The sequence below is a fragment of the Phyllostomus hastatus genome, unplaced genomic scaffold (genome assembly GCF_019186645.2).
Source record: "Phyllostomus hastatus isolate PE091 unplaced genomic scaffold, TTU_PhHast_1.1 phas_contig_159, whole genome shotgun sequence".
NCBI classification, from domain to species: Eukaryota; Metazoa; Chordata; class Mammalia; order Chiroptera; family Phyllostomidae; genus Phyllostomus; species Phyllostomus hastatus.
The window spans coordinates 8,141,539-8,167,071 of NW_025333640.1; the positions used below are offsets into that span (position 1 = coordinate 8,141,539).

At 43.6% G+C, this 25,533-nt stretch overlaps 1 protein-coding gene across 1 annotated transcript; it reads left to right on the forward strand.

Moving 5' to 3' along the window:
- The first annotated feature begins 12,952 nt into the window (after window positions 1-12,952).
- On the forward strand, window positions 12,953-24,822 carry LOC123813965 (L-threonine 3-dehydrogenase, mitochondrial-like). Its single transcript, XM_045831413.1, has 9 exons — window positions 12,953-13,063; window positions 16,813-17,012; window positions 18,564-18,606; window positions 19,277-19,347; window positions 21,066-21,215; window positions 21,315-21,487; window positions 22,215-22,305; window positions 23,451-23,720; window positions 24,318-24,822. Exons 2-9 carry the CDS (start codon window positions 16,829-16,831, stop codon window positions 24,455-24,457), a joined length of 1,122 nt encoding a protein of 373 aa, XP_045687369.1. The 5' UTR covers window positions 12,953-13,063; window positions 16,813-16,828; the 3' UTR covers window positions 24,458-24,822.
- The last annotated feature ends 711 nt before the right edge of the window (window positions 24,823-25,533 follow it).

Consider the following 25,533-nt stretch of genomic DNA (forward strand, 5'->3'; position numbering starts at 1 on the left):
TGTATCTATAATGTATGCTTTGCTGAAACCTCAGAGTGCTGTAATTTATAGGTTTCTGTATTGTGAACCTGTCTATATATACTCTTTGGGACAAATTCTGAACTTTCATAAGTCTGTATAACATTTTATTATTATTTATAATGTTCCCTAAGTGATAAGTTCACTCATGTCCTAAAATTGGAATCATTCATCTTGAGTTGGATGCTTTGTCTGGCTTGGTTTCCTGGGTTACAGACAGTCTTGTCAAACATGATGCTGTTATTCCATGTGTAAGATTTGTGTATGGTGTGCTCCCTCTGCCTCAGAGGGCTGTTGCACAGATGCTAGTGTTTCAGTTTCTATAGACAATGGAAATAAAATTTGAGTATATTCAAATACTGGTAAATCACACCTGTAGGCTGACTTTTGATTTTTTTACAAATAAGTCATAGAGTAGTACAATGGTCTCCCATACACTGTTCACCTCAACTGAAGAACTGTTAACATTTATTTCACCTTTGAGTTATGCTCTTGAGTGTGCGTGTGTGTTACTTTGTTGAAACATTTGAGGGTAGGCTGCAGACTCCACGCACTTTTCACCTAAGTGGTCGCAGGTGTTAGGAGTATGTATTTACATACTGTTTACTTGGTATGTATTGATATGAATAAATTAACGAGGGAAAAGGAAAAACTACCAGAACAGTTTGCCAACAATGAAATGCAGAATGACAAAATTATAAATTCACTATTTCGCAATCACTACGGTGACAACTGACCTGCGCAGTCACCATTGGTGGATGTTAAAACCAGTGGGATAAAGTTTGTGAGGAAAAGTACATAAAGCACATAGTCTCAAAATATTTTTCCAAAAAAAATAGTTATTAATTACCAAGGGGAAAGTAGCGACTACAGTGAAAGAACCTGGTGGCCACCACCGTGTCAAAGCATGATCAGCACCACCAGTGATGGGACACGGCAACATCGCATGCCTTCTGATGTGATGCACCGAGAATACAGCATCGCTTTTTGCTGACATGTTAGCAAAAACTAACCAAGAAAAGCATAATCTGAATATAATTATGATGTATCGGGCAAACTTAAATTGAGGGGCATTCTACAAAATAACTGCTCTGGATACTTTAAAGAAATTATGAAGCTTATGGAAGAAAAAGACTGAAAATATTTTTAGAAGTTTGAAATTATTTCAAACATTTTTAAAAGCACAAAGTGAACAAAAAACAGTACAGCATATAAAGCTGTAAAATTAAAATGAGAAAATATTTCAGCTCATACAAATTTTCCCCCAATAAATGAAATACTAAATGAGCAGACTAACACATTCCAAAAGGATTATTTACCTTTCAACAAATCTCCCACACACGAAAAAACATCTCATATGAGAAATAAGAAAACTCAGAACAGAAATAGGCCTAAAACAAAACAAATTAGGAAGGTAGAAAACAAGAGTTGAATGAACTCAGGAAATATGAGGAATAAAGACAAAGTAAAGTCATCTTCAAGATGAAATTATGAGACACTCAAGGAAAACTAGATTCAACTGAAAACTTATTACAGAAAATCATGAAAGGCCAAGAGTGAAAATAGTAAGTACAAAGGTCAGAGAGAAAGTGGTCGACAGAGGACACACAAAGAAGAGCCAATGTATGAATAATTGGGTCCCTGAAGAAGAAAAACAAAATAATGGAACAGAACTAATAGTTAAATGTATAACCAAGAAAGTTTCCAGAAATAAAAGGTCTGAGTGGAATTGGATACGGATTAGTCAATATGAAGAGGAAAAATATTCCTGGGGCCTCTAGGTGAGAAGTGTCCGTTAAATGAGGTTGCTATTAGAATTCTCGACAACAACATGCAAAGTAAGACAATACAAGAACTTGGGGAACGTTTCCTGAGAAATGTGTGAAAGGCTGTGTTTCATCCAATTAGGTGATAACTGAAAAACTCTAGCTTAGGGCTCTGTATTGTAACTTCAGATCCAAGATAGACAAAAGTAGAGGCAAGGGTGGGAGAATGTTATGTAGAAATTATGTATTTTGACAAAGTAGAAACAATGTAATTTTTTAATAAAAGGGAAAAAGAATAAGTTTATTGACTGTCATTTAAGTAGTAGAAGTCAAAGATATTTAAACAAAATAATTCAAATTGTAAAATGTCAAGTTAGAATGAAGGTGCCTCTGGTGACCCTCTGGGTATATTACCCAAAAGAGTCGAAAGCAAGATCTTGAAGAGATATTAGCACACCCATGTTCATTGTAGTGATACACACAATAGCCAACCAACCCAATATCTATTGATGTCTGAGTGCATAAACGAAATGTAGTATACAATGGAATATTGCTCAATCTTAAAAAAAAAATAATTCCTGTCACAAGCTACAACATAGATGAACCTGGAAGAAATTATGCTAACTGAAATAAGCCAGTCACAAAAGACAAATACTATAGGATTTCATTTGCACAAGGTATCTAGAGCAGTCAAATTTGTAAAAACAGGAAGTGAAATGGTGGTTGCCAGATTCCTGGGGAGAGAGAAAAGTTCAGGAAAAAAGAAACCATTTAAAAAGCACATAGAACGACATCAACAAATTGACAGAGTAGGCAGATCCCTCCTCTCATTCCCATACAAAATCATCAGAACACAAACTTCAGAACCAAGTTTATCAGAATTCTGGAATACAGTCAAAAGTTTACAGCGAAAAAGAAAATGCTGAATAAACTAAAAGAAAACTGGGGCATTTTTACCTGCTATTGTACTATGCCAGGGGTGTCAAATTCATTTTCACCGGGAGCCACTTCAGCCTCGTGGTTGCCTTCAAAGGGCTGAATGTAATTTTAGGACTGTATAAATGTAACCACTCCTTAACAGTTAAGTGAGAGCTCGGTGCTGCCACTGGATAGAAACAAGGTGCCAGGCTGGATAAAATGAGGTGGAGGGCCAGATTCAGCCTGCAGGCCTTGTGTTTGCCACCTGTGCCCTCTGCCCTCCCTCCCCAGCTCAGTGGCAGTCTTGATACCATGTCAGCCTGATTATCTTTGTGGGGTCCTGGTGTCTGGCTCTGAAGGCAGCAGGAAAGACAGTAAAAGTTTATTACTTTGCTCACCTGTAACCTGTCTGGGGGCTACCTGAAAGGCTGACAGAAGGTGTTCATCTATTTTTCCTAATTCAGAACTCAGGCTGGAAAGGCTGTGAGTTTTGATTGAAAAAAAAATACTGTGAGGAGAACTAAGAAACTACAAATACCTGGCACAAAATATAGTCAAGATACCTAAGGCCTAGAAGGAAAAGCTGGAGCAGATTCTTTGGGAAAGTAAGACATTTTAAAAAGCTTGTGTGTATGGAGTAATTCAGAAGATCACAAACATACCTAAGTTAAAATGCCCGTTTAGAAAAGCGTTGTGAAGACCCAAATTTTCACTTAGGAGTGATCCCTAGATTCAGTGCAAGTTTGGTGTTGAAGGAGGACCCCAACACAGAGCTGATATGCAAAGATTAGAGAAAAAAGTTTTGTTTGCCTGTTTTTAGGTTTTGGGTTTTTTTTGTCCTCACTCAAGGACGCTTTTCTATTGCTTTCAAAGAGACAGGAAGGGGGAGAGAGAAAAACATCGATGTGAGAAAGAGACATTGACTTGATTGCCTTCTTGTACACACTCTGACTGAGGATCAAACCCATGTCCTGGGCATGTGTCCCAACTGGGAATCAAACCTGTGACCCTTTGGTCTAGGGGATGACACTCCAACCAACTGAACCACACTAGCCAGGGCTGTCTTTAGTTATTTCTGTAAACTCCTGGCATTCAAAGAAAATCTCTGCCAAAATATCACGAGAACGTAAGCTGAAGGAACAAACACCTCAGCAATCACACATGACAAGGAATACAATCTTTGAAAAAAAAAAGTTTTGAAAAGTAACTAAACAAATGGACTCCTGTAGCCTTCAATAATAATAATGAAAAAACAAAAAGCCCCCAGCAAACCCTGGGGAAAAGCAAGAATCTAATTTCTAGTGTTATCACATTTGTAATATTTAAATATTCAATTTTCAACAACAACAAAAATTACAAGGAAACCAAAACAAAACAAACCCAGGAAAGTATGGTCCATTTGAAAGAACAGAATAAATGAAAAGAAACTATCCCTGAGAAATTCGAAATGTTGGATTTACTAGAAAAAACTTTAAAATTAACTTTTCTTAAATAGGCTTAAACAGTTAAAGGGAAACATGGACAAAGAATTGAAGGAAATCAGTAAAATATATTAACATATGCAAATATCAGAAACTCTAGAGCTGAAAATTGAAAACTGAAATGAAAAATTCACTACAAGAGTTCAATGAATTATTAGGTCAGGCAGAAGAAAGAATCAGCAAACTGAAGATAGGAATATTGAAAGTATCCAGTCTGAGGGTGACAGGTTCAAGGGACATTGAGAATCCTCCCTATTTATGCCCAAGCCATGACCTTTATTATAAGAATAAAGCACAGGCATGCTCTCTCCCAGGGAGAACTGGCCCTTCTCCCTGAGAAATGAGTACTTTTAATATTTAACTGTTCCTTTGGGGACAACTGACCCTTCTCCAAGAGGGACCTGTTGTTTAGCTAAGTCACACAAAGCCCTTGGCACATAGCCATTTTTGCCTAAAACATATTTAACCATAGTCCCCAAAGTGAGACTTTGGAATCTGACTTTGGAAGGACGCTTGCCTCAGAACTTTTCCAGGTAGACCCTGAATACTGTCTCTGGGATTCCCCAGTATCTGTGTTTGGGTGTTGGTGAACTCCTGTCTGGTGATGTATGATCTTGATTCTTGCTTTTGCTTTGCTCTCAAGCAATAATGTGCTTAGCTATTTACCTTTGATTTGGGGTTTTTATTATCTGCAAATCTGAACCTCCAAGTTAAGTGGCACGATCTCAGTGGAACCTCCATAATGGCACAGAGGGCAGAAAGAAAGAGAATTAAAAACTTAGGCCTAAGAGATCTATGTTACACCATCAAGTGGACCAATGTATGAATAATGGGATTCAGAAGAGAGGAAATAAAAAAAGGAGCAAAAAATTACTTAAAGAACTAAGGGCTGAAACTTCCAAATTTGAAGAAAGACATGAATTTACAAATCCAAGAAACTTTCTGATCTTTGAGTGTATTAAACTCAAAGAAACCCACACTGGGACACATTATAATCAAACTGCTGGAAGTTCTTAGAGGGAAAGAAGAAAATTAGAACATGTAGCTGGATGGGTACATCAACCTATATGTACCCATCCAGCTACATACCTGGATGGGTATTTCAACCTGTCTCTGAAATTAAAACCCAATTCTTTGAAGAACCAAGACAATTGCCCTTATTTTAAAAATCTTTGTGAAATAAAAATGAAACTCTGGGGGCAGTTGAGAGTCCCTGTACCTTTACCATCCTCAGTTCCTGAGACTGAAGGGAAAATAGGGGCTGTTTGTTTGTTTGAATGTGTGTTTAGCCAAAACTACTGCTCTGGCTCCAAGGCTCATTGCCAAGGACAAATACAAATCTTAATTGTCTTCTTCACAAATGCTAATAAGAAAAAGTCTTAGCCATATAAACAAATAACTCATTCTAATCACTATAGCTAGTGAAATTCTGCCTTGTTGTACCTGTCTCAGGGCTGAATATTTTTAAAATTTTATTTATTTTTAGAGAGAGAAGAGAGAGAGGAGGAGAGGGAGAGAAGCATCTTTGGCTGCCTCTCACATGCCTCCCACTGTGGCCCTGGCCTGCAACCCAGGCATGTGCCCTGACTGGGAATCCAAACGTTAGCTTTTCAGGATTATGCTCAACTAACTGCGGTACCCTGGTCAGGGCTATTCAATTCTTGATTTAACTAGCCTGGAAACTTAAACTTTTGAGTTTTCTAGTCCTGTGTCAATGCCTGGATATAGGTCAGCCCTCCAGATAACCGATTACCCCCTGAAGGACTCACATACTCAGATCATCTGAAATCCATCACCCAGACCACCAGATGTGACCAGTCCTCCTGGCGCCCACCATCCAGCCCACCTGACCTCTGACTGATAACCATCCTGGACCAATCTTGGCTAAGAATGCAGGACTGAGTATTCTGAAGTTTGCATTTTTTATTATAAGAACTCTTAACTTTTCTTTCTTCTTTGGAACATTTTTTGGGGTTTTGCCTAGCTGTGTTTCCAGTTAGCAAAACTTAAGATCCTTAAATAAATCTTAATCATTTATTATTAGCCAAAGGCTCCTCATTTATGCTCATTTGACAGATGTTACTATACTTTAATTTGTTTTTGTCCTGCTGATCTGTCTCATGTCAATTTGATTATCAGACCAGCCAGAAGATCCTAGAAGAGAATAGAAAATTTTTTTCCTCTCCAACACGGCCAATATTTCTTCTCCTTTTCTCTTTTTCATGATATGCCCTTTTTATACCTTTATAGTCATTTTAGACAATTTGAGTAGGGAGAAGTCAAACATTTGTTTTCAATATGCTACATTGACCCCCAAATCTCTCTTTTATTTTTTAAAATTGCCATACATTGTTCAAAACAAAGTCAGAAGAAACTTTTATAAACATTTATTGTGTCCAACAATTACTTCATTGTTCTTATCCAATATTTATTCATATATATACTTACTTTCAATGCAGTTACCCAAGTGATGATTTTATGTTTTGCTTTCTGAATTATTCATAAATGTCTTCCTACAAAGGTGTGCGCTACTCAGAATTACCATGAAAATAAACTAAAGATACATTTCTTTTGTAGATCCAGTTCTGACACACACACTCCACAGAGGTCCTTTTCCCTAATAAAAAGGAGACTTCCTGTTCTGTGGCACCGATAAGGGCAAAGACATTCAGTGTGGATCTGGGCTCTGTTCCATCATTGTGACCGAACAGATGTTTTGACTATCTTCATAAATACAAATATTTCAATAAAAATCGTGCAAATATTAAGTTTTTTCAATGACAAAGTATTTTTTGGTTACAAGTCTGTTTTGGGATTTGCCCCAGACCAAAGTTGCTCTCTGCCAGAATTGCCAGGTTCACTTAATGACTGTATTACTCACGGTTCTCCAGGGAACAGGACCACCAGGGTCGGTCTATCAATCCATAGAGTTATTACAAGGAATTGACTCACCAGGTATGGATGCCGAGAAGTCCCAAGATCAACCAGCTGGAGACCCAGGAGAACCAGAGATGTACGTTCTACTCCAAGCCCGAGTCCAAAGGCAGGAGAAAAGCGGTGCTGCAAACTTGAAGTCTGTCAGAGAGAGATCAAATTCTCCCTTACTTTTGTCCTACTCAGGCCTCCAACAGATGGATGTTGTTCACCCACAGAGGGGAGGGTAATCTGCTTTGCTCAGTCTACTGATTCAAATGTTAGTCTCATCCAGAAACACCTTCGCAGAGACACCCAGAATTATGGTTCACTGATTATCTGGGCACCCTGTGGCCCAGTCAAGTTGGCACATAAAACTGACCATCACAGTGATGGTGAGAAATTTCAGAACACCAAGAGATAGAGACTAGTCTACATCTTATTAACTGCTGTGCTCAGACCAAGTTATATTAAATTCAGCCCTGGCTGGTGTGGCTCCATGGATTGAGTGCTGGCCTGCAAACCAAAGGATCACTGGTTTGGTTCCCTGTCAGGGCGCATGCCTGGGTTGCATGTGGGGCAGATCTCCAGTGGAGCGCATGTGACAGGCAACCACACATTGATATGTCTCTCCCTCCCCTCTCCTCTCTCTAAAAATAAAGTTTTTAAAAAACAATTTTTTTCAGACAATTTATTTGTGAACATGTGTTAACATTTAATTATAATCCTGTATGCTGCAGAAAGATCTCTAGTAGGCCAATTCAAAAATTCACTCTAGATAGGACAAAGTAAATTAATTATTAGAACAGCTGTCCTCCAAGCGCGGCCCCTGGGTCAGCAGCGTGAACCTCTCCTGCGAGCTTGCTGAAAAACATCCTTAGAACCCACCCTGTATCTCCTGAATCAGATCCTCAGGTGGGGACCAGAGGTATGTGTCTTAACAAGATCCCCAGTGATTATCTCACACACTAAAGTTTGAGAACCCCTGGACTTGATCATTTTAGGCCAGATGCTAAAAGAAAAAGTCTGGTTTCTTCTGGCAAGATGGAGGAATAGGTGGACGCACCGTACCTCCTCACACAACCAAGAATAGAACAACAATAATTTACAGATATAATATCACTCAGAACTGGTAGAGGATTTATCTGAATGGAAGTCGGACAGCCAAGAAGTTGAAGTAGACCCGTACATCCAGACTGGTAGGGGACGACGAGCCGGGCGGGCCTGGGGCTGGCGCGGGTCGGCAGCGCGAGGTCGGGGAAAATTTGGCGCAAAATCAGCGTGACAGCCATCCGGAGCGCAAGAACGCAGCAGTGATCCCTGAGTATGCAAGCTGCGGCTGGGGGACCCAGTGAGGCAGCAATTGTGGACCAGGGCAGAGCTCAAGGCCCAGGATCCCGAAGAGGTGTCTGAGCCCAGGAGAACAGAACTACCGCCATTGTTCCGGCCCGTCCCCTGCTCCCACCCCTGCCCCCGCCCCCGCCCCCACATATAAAGTCACAAGCTAGCGACTGGAGTGCCCAACTCCAGTGAACACCTAAGGCTCCGCCTCCCACCGTAACAAAAGCGACCAGACCAAAAAAAAAAAAAAAAAAAAAGGGAGACAGGGAAAGACATAAGACATGTTTCCAGCAGAACAGATCAGTCCCCCAGGACTCATCCTTTGAGCGACCAAGAAATAGCCAATCTATCAGATGCACAGTTCAAAACACTGGTGATCAGAAAGCTCACGGAATTGGTTGACTTTGGGTGCAATTTAGATGAAAGGATGCAGGTTACCATAAAGAGATGCAGGAAGATACGCAGAGGAGAGCCAATAGTGAAAGGAAGGAATCTGAGTCTCAAAACAATACAGTGGACCAGAAGGAAGATAGAATCAACCAAGCAGAAAGCATGATGAAATAAGAATTCAAAAAATCGAGGAAAAGCTTAAGAGCATCCAGGACACCTTTAAATGTTCCAACATTCGAATTATAGGGGTACCAGAAGGGGAGGAGCAACAAGTGGAAAAGTTATTTGAACAAATAATAAAAGAGAACTTCCCCAATCTGGCAAAGGGAACAGTCTTCCAAGAAATCCAAGAAGCTCAGAGAGCCCCAAAGAAGTTGGACCCAAGAAGAAACACACCAAGGCACATCATAATTACATTAGCCAAAGTAAAAACGAAGGAGAGAATCCTAGAAGCAGCAAGAGATAAGGGGACAGTAACCTACAAAGGAGTTCCCATCAGACTGTCAGCTGATTTCTCAAAAGAGACCTTACAGGCAAGAAGGGGCTGGAAAGAAATATTCCAAGTCATGAAAGACAAGGACCTACATCCCAGATTGCTCTATCCAGCAAAGCTCTCATTTAGAATGGAAGGGAAGATAAAGTGCTTTTCAGGTATGGTCAAGTTAAAGGAGTTCATCATCACCAAGCCCTTATTTTATGAAATGCTAAAGGGACTTATCTAAGGAAAGAAGATAAAGAAAAGACATGTATAGTAAAAGGACAGCAAACTCACAATTATTAACAACCACACCTAAAGCAAAACCAAAAGAAACTAAGTAAACAACTAGAACAGGAACCGAACCACAGAAATGGAGGGCACATGGAGGGCTAGCAGCAGGGGTGTGGGAGGAGGAGAGAGGGGGAAAAGGTATAGAGAATAAGTAGCATAGAATGTAGGTTGAAAATAGATAGGGGGAGGGCAAGAATAGTATGGGAAATGTAGAAGCTAAAGAACACACAAGTATGACACATGGACATGAACTAAAGGGGGGGAACGTGGGTGGGAGAGGGGTGGGAAGGAGGGGAGAGAAGGGGGGAAATGGGACAGCTGTAATAGCATAATCAATAAAATATATTAAAAAAAAAAAGAAAAAGTCTGGTTCAATGTCACTACCCAGTTGACTCTCAGCAATGGATGAGGAGGAAGGGTAGGTGGGTAACTAGCTTGTCAGAGCCAAGTCTTAATGAATTCCTTAAGCATTTATTTCAGGATATTAATTTCTTTCTAGCAAGAGGTTCTGAATTACAGAACATGTCTTCGATGATCTTTTTAATGTTACCAGCCTTGCTCTCATCTGTTGACCTAAGAATACCCGAGCCTATCGAGAATGTTTATAGTAATTTATTTGAATCAAACAGAGGACATGCCTGGAAGCAAGATCTCAACAGACAGAGAAATGCTTCTGAGAATAACAGCTTGCAGTTTCTTTTATGCATTTGAGATTCTGACTAATGACACGGCAAGCGCTCAGGAGCCACACGTGCGAAGTGGTTGGGGGACAGTGTGGGTCTCAACCAAATACGCCTGCAGCTGGAAGGGAAGCACCAGTGCACGGTGAAAGTTGTGGGCTGGTGATGTCAGTATCTCTCTTGTTCCATCCATGTGGCTCAATTGCATTATTCTTTCTGGCCCAAGTCCCTATCCAAGCAATCCTATTTGACTTTATATAGAAACAAATCTGTCTCTTCATATTTTAGATTAACTCTCTGCAGGATCCTGAAATTAAAGCACAGAACTTGCATGTGTTGTTTATTCTTCCTCAACTCCACATGCAGATGTCTTAAAGAAAAACATGACCTTTGGATGTGCCTGGTTTAGGAATTTATGCTCAAAAAATTTCCCTGTTTTCTAATTGCACAGAAAGAAAAATTTTAGTTTAGACAATAGAAGCCTGTAATCACTTTTCTGTAAGTGATTTTATTTTCCCGCCTTTTGAATTTTACTTTACACACTCTGTCCTTTAACCTACGACAGTTCTTGCCTTTTGTGACTTTGAGACTTTTGAAGAGCACTGGTCAGTCACTTTGTGGGATGTTTCTCTATTCAGGGGTGTCAAACTCCTGGGGCCATATCAGCCCTGGTGAAATATTACCAGTGAATATTACCACTGAGTTTTGGTTATAGAAACCTGCTTTGCTGACTTAAGCCAAAGGCTATGAGGAAGGCGCAGGTTGCTGAGAAGCTGCAGAGACGGCCTGGAGAGCGGGAGGAGCCCACAGCAGTCCCAGCGCCGGGAAGCTCACAAGCAGTGGCCTGGGGCAGGACTGACCTTAGAGGACCTCTGCTGGTAGGGGCAGCACCTGCCATCTTCAGGTTCTTTGTCACTCCAGTAACTCTGGAAGGAGTGTGCCCTTGGCTGGGAGGGGCAGAGGGCTGAAGGTATTCATGCCAGACTATTTCCTTGGAGAAGAGAGGAAGTAGATGCCAGGTAGCCAGAAACCATCCATTAAGTCCCTGGGAAGCCACTCCGTCTTGCCCTGACCTCACGAACAAAGGGGGAAGCCACACTTCCTCCCAGGGAACCTCCCCAGCCAGCCGGACCAGGAGCAATGTCACTGGGTCACTCGGCAAAATGCATGCCTGAATTCTCACTCCGAGTGAGCTCGGTGTCATCTCTAACCTCATCACAGGGTTTGAAGAAAACAAAAAAGTAACTCCTCATGATATGATGTGGTGTATCAGAAAGGGTAGATGCCTGGGTCAGCATTCTGGTCCCCTTGGCCTTGACCAGATGTCTTCACAGCTCAGGGTGGGGTGCATCTTCCACTGTGAAGTGGGTTTAAGTGGCCTTGATAATCTATGGTCTCTTGACAGCCTACAAGTCTGTAATTAAGATTTCAAAGTTCAAGTGCACAGAAGGTAGACCCATAATGAGAATCATGTCATATGAGAAAATTGAAGAAATGGGGCCCACTAAGAACCCCCCAAATATAAACACATTCCATAAAACTATAGTATCTTAATGCTAAAGGAGAACTTAGAGCTGTTTTTCAAAAGCCTAACATGCATGAGAATCACTTGGGGGTCTTGTTAAAATGCAGATTATGATTATGCAGATCTGAAATGGGGCTGCCTTGTTCAGGGATCACACTTGGGTCCCAAGCCTTTAGGGAGGACAGATGGTTCCAGACTTTACTGCCCATTGGAGTCCCTTGAGGAGCTTTGAAAAAATATACTTATGCCTGGGCTCCCCTCCTTCCCCCGCCCATTACTCCCGGTCCACCACCCGGATACCCTGTCACCAAAGAGATTCTGGTTTACGAATTAGGTTTCGAGTGCAGCCTGTGCATCAGGAGGTTCAAAAACTCCCTGGTGATTCTAAAATTTAGCGAGGTCTGAGAACCAGAGTCCTAGCTTAGGCTTCTCAAACTTCAGCGCGCATATCAGCAACACCTGGGGGTTGTGTTTAAACACTGCGCTGGGCCTCGCCGCCACAGGTTCTAACTCACAGGTCTGGGATGGGGCCCCAGATTTGCATTTCAAACAAGCTCCCAGTTGGCGCGGACTCACTCGGCTGTCCGAGGCTTTGGAGGTCAAATTGACAGCGATGTTTCCCACGTGGAAAACTAAGAGGCAGTGACTCGCTCAAGGTCTCTCCATAGTCTGTCTCCTGGCTCCCGACTCAGGCTCTTTCCTCAGTTAATCTTTCCAGCTTCCTCTTCGGCGTCCGCAAGCTTCCACATCCGCTGCGGAGCCACCCACTGCCGCCCCGAGCGGGCTCCAGAGGGGGCGGCTTCCTTTTGGGGAAGGCCCTGCCAAAGCTGCCTCCACCCTCACGGTCCCCACGCGAAGACAGGCAGGCTGGCTGCACGCGGGTGCGGGAGACGCTGCGCGTGCGGGACTCTACCGCACCCCTAGCGGGTCCCTGGATTTTCCACAAGATGGGTCCCAGGCTGAGGCCGGCGTGGGGGGTGCGCGCCGCCAGGAACCCCCTTGGACCCGCAGTGAGAGGGTTGCCATCACAACCGGGTCACTCCCCCTCTCCAAGCCCCACCCCCAGGTGACCTGGAGCCGACGCCCAGGCGGTCTCGGCGAAGAAGCGGATTGGTGCCCCGGGAGGCGGGTTTGGGTGCGGAGAGGATAAAGGTGCAGCGCAGCGGGTTTGGGTTGAGGGTTCGGTCTGCGCGCTTCGGCTGCTTACCTTGTGCTGCTCTGCTCCGGTGCTACAGCGCAGCATCTCTGGGCCGCTTCATCAGGTCGGTGCGGAGGTGCCCGGAGGTTTCCCCAGGGAGCGGAGGCCTCTGTCGCGGGGCCCCTAGCCCCGGGTGGCTGGATGGCAGGATCGGTGTGACCCTGGCGCGGCGCCGCCGACTAACCGCTCCCGAGTGTGAGCACGGCCCCCCAGCCATCACCCCGCACCTGGGAGGGAGGTTAGCGGGGAGCACGGTGCTGCGGTGGGGTCCGCAGGGCGCGATACCCTGCCCCTTCCACTTTTTGCAAGGGCGTCCTTATTCCCCCGGCCCGGCGTCCAGAGAATAGGGGTAGACGAAACTCTTGTCTTGAAACCGGTCTGTCCGGTCACCTCCCCGGGAGGGTGGGATCCCACACCCTTTTCCCCGGGAGTCTCGCTGAGCCAGAGACCGGAGTGTGGCTCTAGTCCCCGCGTGTTCTCGGGTTCCCTCCCCCGGGCGGGTGTGCTGGGGAGGAGGGCGACGCCGGCTCCGCAGCGCCAGACCTCCTTCTGAGACCCTCTGCGGCTCACGCTTAGATTCGGGGTTCTTTCGGATCGTCCCCACATTAAGTCCAGTCTTTATCAGCTCATAATGGAGACTTTACGTCGGACTAAGCAGCTTGCTAATATGTTTTTCATAGATTAATTTTACTAAATTACTTCAACAATCTGCCCTGGCTGGTGTGGCTCAGTAGATTGAGTGCCGGCTGGCCTGCACACCGAGGGGTCACTTGTTCGATTCCCGGTCAGGGCTCAAGCCTGGGTTTCCGGCCAGGTCTGCATCTGGGAGCGTGTGAGAGGCGACCTATCTATGCATCTCTTGCACATCGATGTTTCTCTCCCCTTTTCTCCCTTCCCTTCCTTCTCTCTAAAATAAACAAAAACTTTTAAAAAATTATTTTAACAGTCACATTTGGTGGTGCCTTTCATTGTCCCCTTTCCAAGGATGAAGAAACTGAGGTTTGGTGTGGTAGTGTACGCAGGCTCACACAGCAAGGAGTGGGGTGCCTGGCCGTGAACCCCTGAGGCTAGTCCCGTGCTTTTCTCCTGGGGAGGGGCGGAGGGGCGGAGGGGCGCGCTGGACCGTGGAGGGTGGTGGGGGAGATGCCCCCTTCGGTTTCCTGTTTTTCTCTGGTACCTGTTACCATCTCTTGAGAGAGAGAAGAGTGGGGGTGGTGGAAGAAGGGGTTGAAAGTCAACGAAATGGGCTTCTTTCCCTTTCGGCGATGAGTATCTTCCTGACCTTGGGCGGGTCAATGCATCCAGTGAAATGGAGAGAAGATCCCAGTTTCAGGGTCACTGTGAAGGTTAATTAAGAGTGCAGGAAAGCAGGTGCTTGTCAAATCTCGGTAGTTGGGATGTGCCCAATTGATTTTTCCATTGGGCCATTACTATTAAGAGGATACATTGTTATTTAATGACCCAGAAGATTTAAAGCTCATACGGCCTTACAAATGCGTTTTACCAGCATTGTGGGTCCTTAAAGCAGAATGAGAGGTGGGAGAACCCAGGGGGAATGAAGGCGAGCTGGCTCAGCAGCGTCCTATAGAGGTGGAGAGGGGCCTGGGGCCAGGAAGTTGTCAGCTAGGCAGTGGCTGGCCTTTTGTGAGGAAGCAGCCTCACTGCTGTAGGGCCAGAAGCCTCACTTCATTGAGGGAAAAGGAATGGAGTTTGGAGCAGCTGATCATTCCTGGGAACCCCTGAGACTGGATCCAAAAATAAAGGCAGTAGGAGAACAATAGGTCTGTTGCCTGCATTTCTAAGTGGAGAAAAAAGAACCCGTTGGGGGGTAACTGGGACAAGGGTTTAGGGGTTTGGATGAGACTTGAATTTGGAAGGCACTAAACTGAACCGTCAGGTCTCTGGGGCCAGCACTGGTCTTCGTTAGGTGAATTTCCTAGCTCCTTGGCAATATATGTATAGATCGTTTCTTGCAGCCAGATACTTTTTCTTTTCAATTTAAGTTGTATTTCAAAGTGTGGCTTCAGTCCCTTAACAAAATTGACCATGTTAACCATTTTTAAGTGTACAATTCAATAGCTGTATGTTCACACTGTTATGCAGCAGCTCTCTGGAACTTTTCATCTTACAAAGCTGAAACTACATCAATTAATTCAACACTAATCTTCAGTTCCCCTGTCTCCCACCCTTGCTGACTACCTTTCAATGGACTGTTTCTATGATTTTTGATCACTTTAAATAACACATAACTCATACAAGTGGAAGGCCTTTTCTGACTGGCTTATGTCACTTAGCATTATGTCCTCATAGTTCATCCAAACTGTGGTATGTGACAGGGTCCCCTTTTTCAAGGCTGAACAAATAGTCCACTGCATGTATATACTACATTTTATTTACCATTCATCTGTCAGGGGCTGCGTGTTTTAAGCTTCATGCTTAATGTGCTGGAGACATTACTTAATACACCATTATTTACTGTCTCTGTGCTTAAGAATGATTAAAGCCAGAAATTTGAGATCACAAAACAGAAAGAATATTAAGGGCAACTAACAGTACATCCTGAGGGAAAAGTCTTGTTTTCTTGGTCTTTAATATTTCAAATTAGAGCTTCTTTTATTGTTCCTGAAACAGAATGATCTATCAGCTCCACCCTGTCCATGATGCCACTGCTGGCTCAGAGTTCTGCTGTGCACCTGCAGATGGTGGTGTATGCTGGGAGACGGGAGAAAGTGTACAATAACCACCCGAGAGGGGTCAGGCTGGGGAGGTGTTCCATGACTTCTGGAGCAGAGGGTGTTGACCTGTTTCTTTTCATCCCTTTGCAGTTGAAGTGAACAAGGTGTTTGGGAGAGAAAGTCTATGGACCATCATCTGATCTTTAAGGAGGGACTGAATCTCCTTTGATAGTGTCCACGTATAAATTTAATCACTAGCCTGGCAAAGCAAGCATTCCTTTAGAGCAGCTGTTCTCCAGGTGCAATCTGGAGTTCTCTGAGACCTTTCATAGGGTCAGTGAGGTCAAAACTATTTTGAAACTAATGCTAAGATGCTATTTTCCTTTTCATTCTTTCTCTTACAAGTAAGTGTACAGTGGAGTTTTCCAGAGGCTACATAACTTGTGATGAGCTTTTCCACTGATGAAATGTGTGCTTGTGTAGTGTGTTTCTAGAACCTTCTAAGGGTAGTAGGTCTACAGTACAGATACGTGCGTTTTCAGAGATGACCTAAGCTTCTTCTTAGCACTCCTGTGTCCTTACTAGCGACCTTGAGTTATACCTGCTGTCATCTTTGACCTAATTTTCTTTTACTAACTCATTACTTTGAAATTCCTAAGTTTTCTTTGGGCCAATATGGAAAAAAACAGTAGAAAGTATATCAGCCTTCTGGTCAAGATGGATGTGTAGGTAGACACACTTTGCCTCCTCGCACAACCACAAAAAGGAATTACAACTAAATTTCAAAACAGGTAACACCCAGAACTGTCAGAAAATCAAACCATGTGGAAATCCGACAGCCACTGGGACATTGGAGCCAGTTGACATCAGCACTGGGCAGTTTCCGATTCTAAACGACCACCCGCCTTCGTTTGCCTGCATGTGGCCCGAGGAATGATTTATCCCCTTTCACAGTGCCCTGCTCCCCCTAGGCTCTTGACGGCACACTCTGCAGTCCCGTTCATTCCATTCATGAATCCAAAACCCAGCTTTAGTCAAGAGCTGACAGTCTTAGCGTTAATCTTGGTTAAAGAGTTTATGCTACGAGGGTTTGAGAGAATAAAGGTTAATAATAAACTCAGCTCCTTTTGTCTTGCAGGGTATTTGAAGAGAAAATGCCGGTCGTTAGGACACTGCAGCGAGCTGTGGGTCAGATGCTACAGGGCCCTGCCTGCGGCTGTGGGACAGCTGCCCAGCCCCACCAGCTCCTTGGCTCCTCCCCTTGGCAAATTCCCGCAGATGCCAACTTCTACTCTGCCTCTTTCTCCAAAGCTGACCGGCCACGTGTCTTAATTACAGGTTGAGTGTGTGGCTTGATTTTTTTTTCTTTTTTGTGCAGCCTCAGTGTGGTTGTGTATTTGCTTTTGGAATCTCTGATGTGCTGTCAGTAAGCATTTATTAATCAGAAACTACCTGCTCCACTACTACAGAATAGTGCAAGTCTCAAATCTTTATTTTGTCACCATTGCCAGTTCTTGGGTTCCCTGCCATCATTTTTAATTGTCTGAGAAAGGACCTATGGAGCTCGGGGTCCAGAAGCTGCTGCAGATCTGCTGCCTTATTAGGGTCAACTTGGGAGCAAAGGCTCACGGAGAGGGAGTGTGTAGGGACGAGAGCATGGGTTCTGGAATCAGAAGCATTTTTTACTGGCCAAACTGCTCAAGCTAAATTCAGTGCCTTTCATCCCAAGCAGCTACTGCATGTTTATGTGTTGGAGACAGAGAAAATAAGTCAGGGTCTGCCCAGAGGACCTCACACCCATCCCCTCTTGTCAGCATTCATCTCCTCCTCACAGATTTGCTCCCCGACCCTCCCCACATCTTGTACACCCAACACCTGATTCTGTACCTGCCTCACTCCAAACTTCACTTCCACGTACTTCCAGCCACCTCTGGGCCCACCTCTGATTTGATTGACACGTTTTATTTCCTTTTTCTTGCCAGGTTTTCTTCCCTTTGCTTGTAGTCGTGTTCTTACTACATTCCTCACAGTTTGTATATTTCTTTCACTGCTTCCTCCTCTTCTCCCGTTGTGAATGGGTTTCAAATGTAGTTGGTTTTCCTCTGCACTTTGCTCCCTGATTCGCCCTGCTTGTTTTCTCTCTTGTTTTATTCCCTCCTGCCTCCACTAACGAAGCACCTTCCAGGGCCCATGTGAGCATCAGCGGGCCAGGTTTTAGTCCCATTAACCAGTGCTTATGAGAAATCCTACTTTGCGTATCTTCCTGCTCGTTCATTTCTCCCAAGTGAAGTTGATGTTTGTGTTCCCCCAAAGTGCTCCCATCCCCCAGCTCTCCCATTTCTGTCAATGGCGTCTTCAATGCCACTCTGTCAATTTTAGTGCCTCCTTGTTGATTCAGTTATCTGCCCTTTTTTTCAGATGACACCTTGGTTTTTCCCCCTTATTCCTTTCGCATTCCATTCCAGTTCCCGATGGAGGATGGGATTCTGGGAAACCCCACCAGAGGTTGATACAAACTATTAAATTTGTCTTTGAGTATTTTGGCCCCTGTAGTAGATAACTTCAGAGCCTATCCAATAACAAAGGCAAGGCTGGGAGCAAATTCCTGGCCCAAGGAGCTAGGAGGCTGCCCAGCTTCTGAGTTTTTTCTTCCTACAGTCTTTCTCCCCTTCAGCCACTTTGTGCTGTAGAGAGCTTTGTCTCTGAAACTAATGTTACCTGTATTGATTTCTGTCCTTCCTTAGAGGAGGTAATTCAATTCTATCAGGCCAATCTGGCGTTTCCCTACTTAGCTAAGATTATAAATATAGTCTTATGCCATTATATACTGGGAATAATTGGGTTGGTTACATTTGGATTAAAGTTTTACTTTTTCCCCCCTTCATCCAGGGGGTCTTGGCCAGCTTGGAGTGGGGCTTGCTAACCTTTTAAGGTAAGAGCCCTAAAAGTTGAAAGTTAAAATCTAAGTTCTTCACATGGCACCATTTAATTTTTTCTCTCCCCTCTGGCCCCTTACTGTTTTTAAGAGACGGTATCTCTTAAAAACAGTAAGTGGCTGTTTAGAATAAACACTTTATTTCATTTTGCCTCTTAATATCACAGACACTGAGACACTGAGTCTTTGACTCAACGACTCCCACATTGGTCCTCTGCCCACTCCTTTCTCACTTAGAGTAAGACACATATTTCCAAATGCATCACTTGACTTTTAGATTTTTAGGGCAGAGGGAAGTATGTGTAGAAAATGGCAAACAATACTGTGGGGTTTGGAGAGGGTGGGATGAAAGGACAAGAACAATGAGAGAAGAATGAGGAGGAAGAGGTAACAATTTAGGGGAACAGGAAGACACTGGTGGCAAATAGAGGGATGATAACGGAATGAGAGTGGGGACAGAAGGAGGGGCTGTGGAAAGGGAGCGGGAGGCAGGCCTGAGTGTGGTCAGAACTGAAGGCATGTGAGTTTGGGACAAAGGGAGAAAAGACATGAAAAAAGGAGGGATTGGAGGCTGACAGGAAATTGCAGTTCCTATTTGAAAGATTGTTTTCATAGAACCAATTATACCCTAGGTGTACCAACTCGTGTGTATTGGTTTTCCCTCTAGGAAGCAGTTTGGGAAGGACAATGTGATTCTGTCTGACATAAGGAAACCCTCTGATCAGGTGTTCCACAGCGGTAAGGGATCCGTACACCTTGCTTTGTTTCTGTCTTCCTTTCCAAAGTGCAGTTAGAGAAGCAGCACCTGGAATCAGTGTGCGCTACAGCTCATAACCAGGCTCATGAGTTAAAGAAAGAGAAGCTACTGAGGCACAGATGTGTCACTTAGAAATTCTTCATGTGTTTGTCCCCAGCAGCTCTGTGAACTGTCTGCAGTAACGGTGCTGTTCGTTTGAGTGTTACAGGCACAGGAGTGTTCTTCTCAACGTGGAGTAAAGTTTTGGAATAATGTCTTTGAGTATCATTTGGAGTACAGTTTTTGGAATAAAAACTTTGATTCCTATTTTTTTAGTTTTTAGTTAACTTCTTGGTTCAGAGAGCAGGCAAGCAAAAGTCAAATCTTGTAGTGAGGAAAATGAACTTCCAAGACCTGGAGACGTCAATCATCATATGTCACCAGACGTGCTCTGAAGCTACTGTGCGCTCTCTCTCTCTCTCTCATACACACACACACAGACACACCCCTCAAGCTCCTCTAGCCAAGTTTCCACTGACTCAGAAATGCTTTTATAATGTCTTCTAGGCCTTTCTGGTTCAATACCATCCTTTTGTTGCTTGTAGGAGGGAAGAGCAGTAATTTCCTGAAGGTGGGAAAAACTGGCATTGAACAAAACCAGCTCTACCTCTAAAAGTAACTGGGTACAATAAACTTGTGATTTGTGGTTCTCCTATACCAGTGATTTTCAACTCTTTTCATTTCAAGACACACATAAACTAATTACTAAAATTCTTTGACACACCAAGATATATATTTTTTGCCACTCTGACAAAAAAATAGTATAATTTTGATTTGTTAACACTAGATAGCTATTGTTGTACTGGCTGTTGTCATTTTTTTAAAGATTTTTATTTATTTTATACAGAGGAAGGGAGGAAGGAAAAGAGGGAGAGAAACATTGATGTGCAAGAGATACATTGATTAATCGGTTGCTTCTCACATGCCCCAACTGGAGACCTGGCCCACAACCCTATCATTTGCCATGACTGGGTATCGAACCTGTGACCTTTGATTTACAGGCCAGTGCTCAATCCACTGAGCCACACCAGCCAGGGCTGTTGTCATTTTTTATTTGACAATGTAAGGGAAAAGTGGTCAGTGCCCCTGACTAAATAATAAATCATTGCATGTTTTAAAAATTCTTGTGGCACACCAGTTGAAAATTGCTGCTCTATATCATGGATGGTGTTTTGCTTTGGATTTTAAATCCATTTCTCTCTTCTTTTAAAAATATGCAACTTTTAAGCAGAGTGAAACCACTCTGCCTGTGGGGTTGGTGTTAGCAGTGCTGATGGAACCAACTGCCTGGAGGTGATCATATTTCTTTCACTTACTCTCTGATCCTGGCAAGTTTTTAACCTTTCTAGGCCTAAGTTTCCTCATCAGTAAAGTGCATCTGCCTCAGAGGCCATGTGAGAGCCAAATATACAGAAAGCCCTTAAAACAGTACCTGCAAGCCTAAGTCCCGTGTAAGCATTAGCTATTATCAACTGTGAGGTGGCTGCAGTCAGTGATTCTGCCATAAGAAAAATGCCACATGGTCCCCAAGAGGTTTGCTTACCAAGTGGGTACTAAGGAAATTCACAAGTCAAGGTGGGTTGTGAGAAGGAGGAAGGACCCTTTAGCTTTTTGAATGCCAGACTTCTTACTTCCTGTGGTTTCCCCATGTTCCCTGTAGGCCCATTTGTATATTCCGACATTCTGGACTACAAGAATCTTCGAGAGATTGTGGTCAACCACCGTGTCACCTGGGTATTTCATTATAGTGCACTGCTCAGTGCGGCTGGAGAAGCAAACGTATCCTTGGCAAGAGCTATAAATATCACCGGTAAGTTTCTAGATCTTGCCCAAGGTGACCTGTTTGTCAGTTTTTCCAGTTTTTCAGTGAGACTTTTCAGACTGTGACATTACTGTCTTGTGGTTGCAGGGTTGCATAATGTTCTGGACGTGGCCACAGAGCACAACTTGCGATTGTTTGTGCCCAGCACAATTGGAGCCTTCGGACCCACTTCTCCCCGGAACCCAACCCCCGATCTCTGCACTCAGAGACCCAGGACCATCTACGGGGTGTCCAAAGTCCACGCAGAGCTCATGGGAGAAGTACGCAGGACTGGGCAAGATGCCTGTTTCCTTTTCTCTTTCGCCTCAAACATCTGCAGATTTATCCTTAGGGGGACTTCCTTCTTTCCCTATCCCAGCCCCGAGAAATGCTCATCAACTGATCACATTTGCCAAGTGGCAGGTACAGATGGTCCTTAGCCACAGGTACCACTCAATACTTCCTCAGGACCCCTCAAATGACACTTGGTGCTCGTTGTATTTGCTTCATTCTTCTCCCATTATTGGTAATTATTGATAATAACTTTCAAACTTTGTGTTAAAACTTCAAACATCTTCTTGGTTTTATTTTTTTTATACTCTACATCTTTATAACTGTAGCAAATTTTAGTTGGTGCCTGGTCCTTCAGCTGATGTGTCACAGTGGTGGCCTCTGGTCACCCCTGTCCTCCCCTCCCCCCCCCGGTGCCACGTTGTGTAGGACAACGAGCAGGGACTCCCTTCAGAAGAAAGGTTGGAAATCCCTACTGTGCGCAGATTTATTATTTATCGTGTTGATGTATCCCCAGAATGATGATTCTTTGAAGATGAAAACTGAAGGGTGATTTGTTAAAGAAAAATGAGATGAGTCTCACTCTCCCTTTCTTTAAGGAGAATTTTAATAATAACCACAAGAGATGACATTTCAGGAAAAAGACTACTGCTTCTCTGTATTGCTCTGTCTGATTTAAAAGATTCTTTTTAAAGTTAAGTTTTCTCTTTTCCATAGTATTATCATTACCGGTATGGGCTAGATTTCCGATGCCTGAGATATCCTGGCATCATTTCAGCGGACTCCCAGTGTGGAGGAGGAACGACTGGTGAGCGGTGTTTCCTGTTTCTTTTGTCTGTAAGATGGACCCTCTGGGAGGTGAGACAGAGAATGGTGGTGATGGATCTGCCGCCTTCATAGCCGGCTGCCGGCTGGAGTTTCTGTGTCCCATCCAGGAAGTGCGTCTGAGCAGCCCAGTGATCCCTATTGACTTACACTCACGAAGGGCAGCTCCTGCGGTGTTGTAAATGCACTTCGGGTGCGGCCACTGGGTGCACAGTGCCAGAATCACACAGATCATATTCTAGAATGCCTGTTACCCACAATGTAGGAAGACACAAGTAAGAAATAGCCTCTTTTCTTTGACTGCAGGCTTCATTTCTTAACACAGACAACTCTATTAAAATGGACTCTATACATTGTACTTTTAAAAGGAACATAAGCCTTATTATCGCTATTACTAACTTGGACTCAAGCATGCATTATAGTTCCTAACTCCCACATTAGAAATCCTTCCCATATGTGAGGGGTCCTGATATATAACATAAAAGGTACTTGATAAAATCTGAGGGATTGTAAAAGAGGTTTTGGGTTTTATTACTTTTAAAAAGCTTTTTCCTGAGTGGGGTGCTTCTCCAAGTATTCACTGGGGACCCCTGGACATCTCTGAGACCCTTTCAAGGGGTCCAAGAGGCCAGAAACTATCATGTCAATACCAAGACATCATCTGCCTTTGTTGCTCTCCTTTGCAAGTACACTGTGTGTTTCTCAGAGGTCATGTGCCATGTGATAGCTCAGCAGACTGAATGCACGAGCAGATAGGGGGCTTCAATTGTTTCCTATGAAGCTGAATAGTAAAGGGATTTTCAAAACATAAAACACGCTATTCTTTTTACTGAATTTTTTATTGATTGGGAAATATGTTCTTTTTTTATATAGCATGTCATACATATTAATATGTCAGGGTTTGTTATTATCATTTAAAAGTAGTAATATTTAAAAAAATTTCTGTGTTTCTGATATAGTAAATATTGATGTAATTCACATTAATAAAACCTCTTTGGGGGTCCTCAGTGTTTTTTTAAGAGCATAGAGAGGTCCTGAGACTAAAAGGTTTGAGAATTCCCACCTTCATCCAAGAGGCTCACTCCTGATTTTGTTCTCAGAAGACCCACAGACAGGATTCTCTTTCAGACTACGCAGTCCAGATTTTCCACGATGCTGTAAAGAATGGCAAATTTGAGTGCTACCTGAAACCCAGCACGAGGCTCCCAATGATGTACATTGATGACTGCCTCAGGGCCACCCTGGAAGTCATGGAGGCCCCGGCAGAGGCCCTATCCTTGAGGACCTACAACATCAATGCCATGAGCTTTTCCCCTGAGGAAGTGGCCCAGGAGGTTCTCAAGCACATACCGGGGTTCCAGATCACGTACAATGTGGACTCTGTCCGACAGGACATAGGTTGGTACATCGTTGCAAACCCCTCAAAACCAAAATTAGGTTTCATCGTGCATTGTGCCCCTTGAGGACATAAACAGTGGAGGACAGAAGGAGCACAGTGCCCTCCTGAGGGTCCTGACACATTCTGGGACAGGCACTGTTCAGCCAAAGCCTGTAGAGGCTGCAGTTTTTGGAAGTGATATGTCACGTGAGCAGAATAGTTTCATTCCAATGAAACAGCTTGTCAGCATTGCACCATTTTTACAGTTTCAACATAAAACAAGCAGACAGAGTACGACAGCAGTCCTGGGTTTCCAAATGCTGTGAGTGTGCCACTCTGTAGCCCTGAGCACCTTCGAGTAGAAGGTTCCTACCTTATAAGTTTGCGTGAGATTTCAGCAGTGTGTGACAGTTCACAGTGCCTGACAGTAGGTGTGTGATACAACCTTCTAATCTCAGAGGGTGACTGTATGTGCGTCATAGCTGCTCTGGTTTGCTCAAAGGGGGAACTTCTTTTGTGGTACTTTGTATGATAGACCTTTATATAATGTGTTCTGGACCATTTTTGCAATGACAGAGCCTATAAAACTTAAGCTACTCTTCCATATCTTTTCCTAGCAGATAGTTGGCCTCTGAACTTTGATGACAGCAATGCTCGGAAGGACTGGGGGTGGAAACACGATTTTGACCTTCCGGAGCTGGTGAGGACAATGTTGAGCTTCCACGGTTCCGATAGTAGAGTTGCCCAAGCTAACTGAAGGCCTCAGAAGGAAGAGCTCATGTATCCCAGACGACTCTCAAGGGATGGCCGTAGACAACAAGGAACCTAGATTATCCACAGTCGAAGGCCTAATTGGACTAAATTCTGGCAGCTCATATTGAACTGCTGGACGGAGAATTGAGTTGGCTTTAGCATTTGCAAAATGCTGTTGTTTTGGTAGTAGGACCTCTGAATCTTTGCTCTTTGCCTAAACTTGCCACACACATAAACTAAACTCACGGATCCCAGAACAAAGACTTGAGTCATAAAGATTTCTATTTCCTTAATTAAGATGAAGTGACCATTTCTGGGAAGGTGGAAGTATGCGACGTTTGTGTTTAATTAAATTTAATTTAAATATCACTTCTGAGTCTCTTATTCTTTTCACTAGAGACCAAAAATTACATTTTACAGACTATCAAAGAGGATCTCATTTAAAATCACTTCTTTACTATCTTATCAGAACATAAAATACTGGATTTTTTTGTATTTATCCCATGTTCATTATGTTCAAGAGCTTTTAACACTTCTGCAAACATTAATCACTTCTCATTTCTTTTTCTGTGAGAAGGTGTATCTATAGGAATTGAAGGGTAGCAAAGATGCGGAACTCTTTTGGTTGCCTTCCTATTGGTGCGCTGAACGGTAACTAGGAGTATAATTTCCTTCCTTGGCAAAGTCAGTCCCTCAGAGGAGCTTGTCTAAATATGCAGGTTTCTGGGCCCACCCTGTCCGGGTGACTCAGTAAATGGGGATGGGAGTCTCGAAGTGCCACTAGTTGTCCTATTCTAGCTCTAGCTCGCTAGTGTAGACCAATTCCAGAAACTATTTTCTAAAAAGAACTTTCTGTTAACATCCTTTTTTATGTACTCTTAGATCGAGGCTTCCAGAGAGGCACTCTAAACCCTCTGAAGCCATTACGATGCAAATCCATACAGGTTTACTTTTTTCCAGTGACCCCTGGATACGCTACATTTAAACTCACTGGAAAGTGAAACCACACAGAAGAATCATGGGTATATTGGACAATAGCTGTTGAGGATCGTTATCTTGTGTGCTTATTGACGATGCTGT

Coding starts and splice junctions, on each gene's coding strand:
- LOC123813965 (XM_045831413.1), top strand. CDS start 16,829: ATGCCGGTCGTTAGGACACTGCAGCGAGCTGTGGGTCAGATGCTACAG. Junction 17,013..18,563: donor GCCACGTGTCTTAATTACAG/GTTGAGTGTGTG, acceptor CCCTTCATCCAG/GGGGTCTTGGCCAGCTTGGA. Junction 21,488..22,214: donor ACGCAGAGCTCATGGGAGAA/GTACGCAGGACT, acceptor TCTTTTCCATAG/TATTATCATTACCGGTATGG.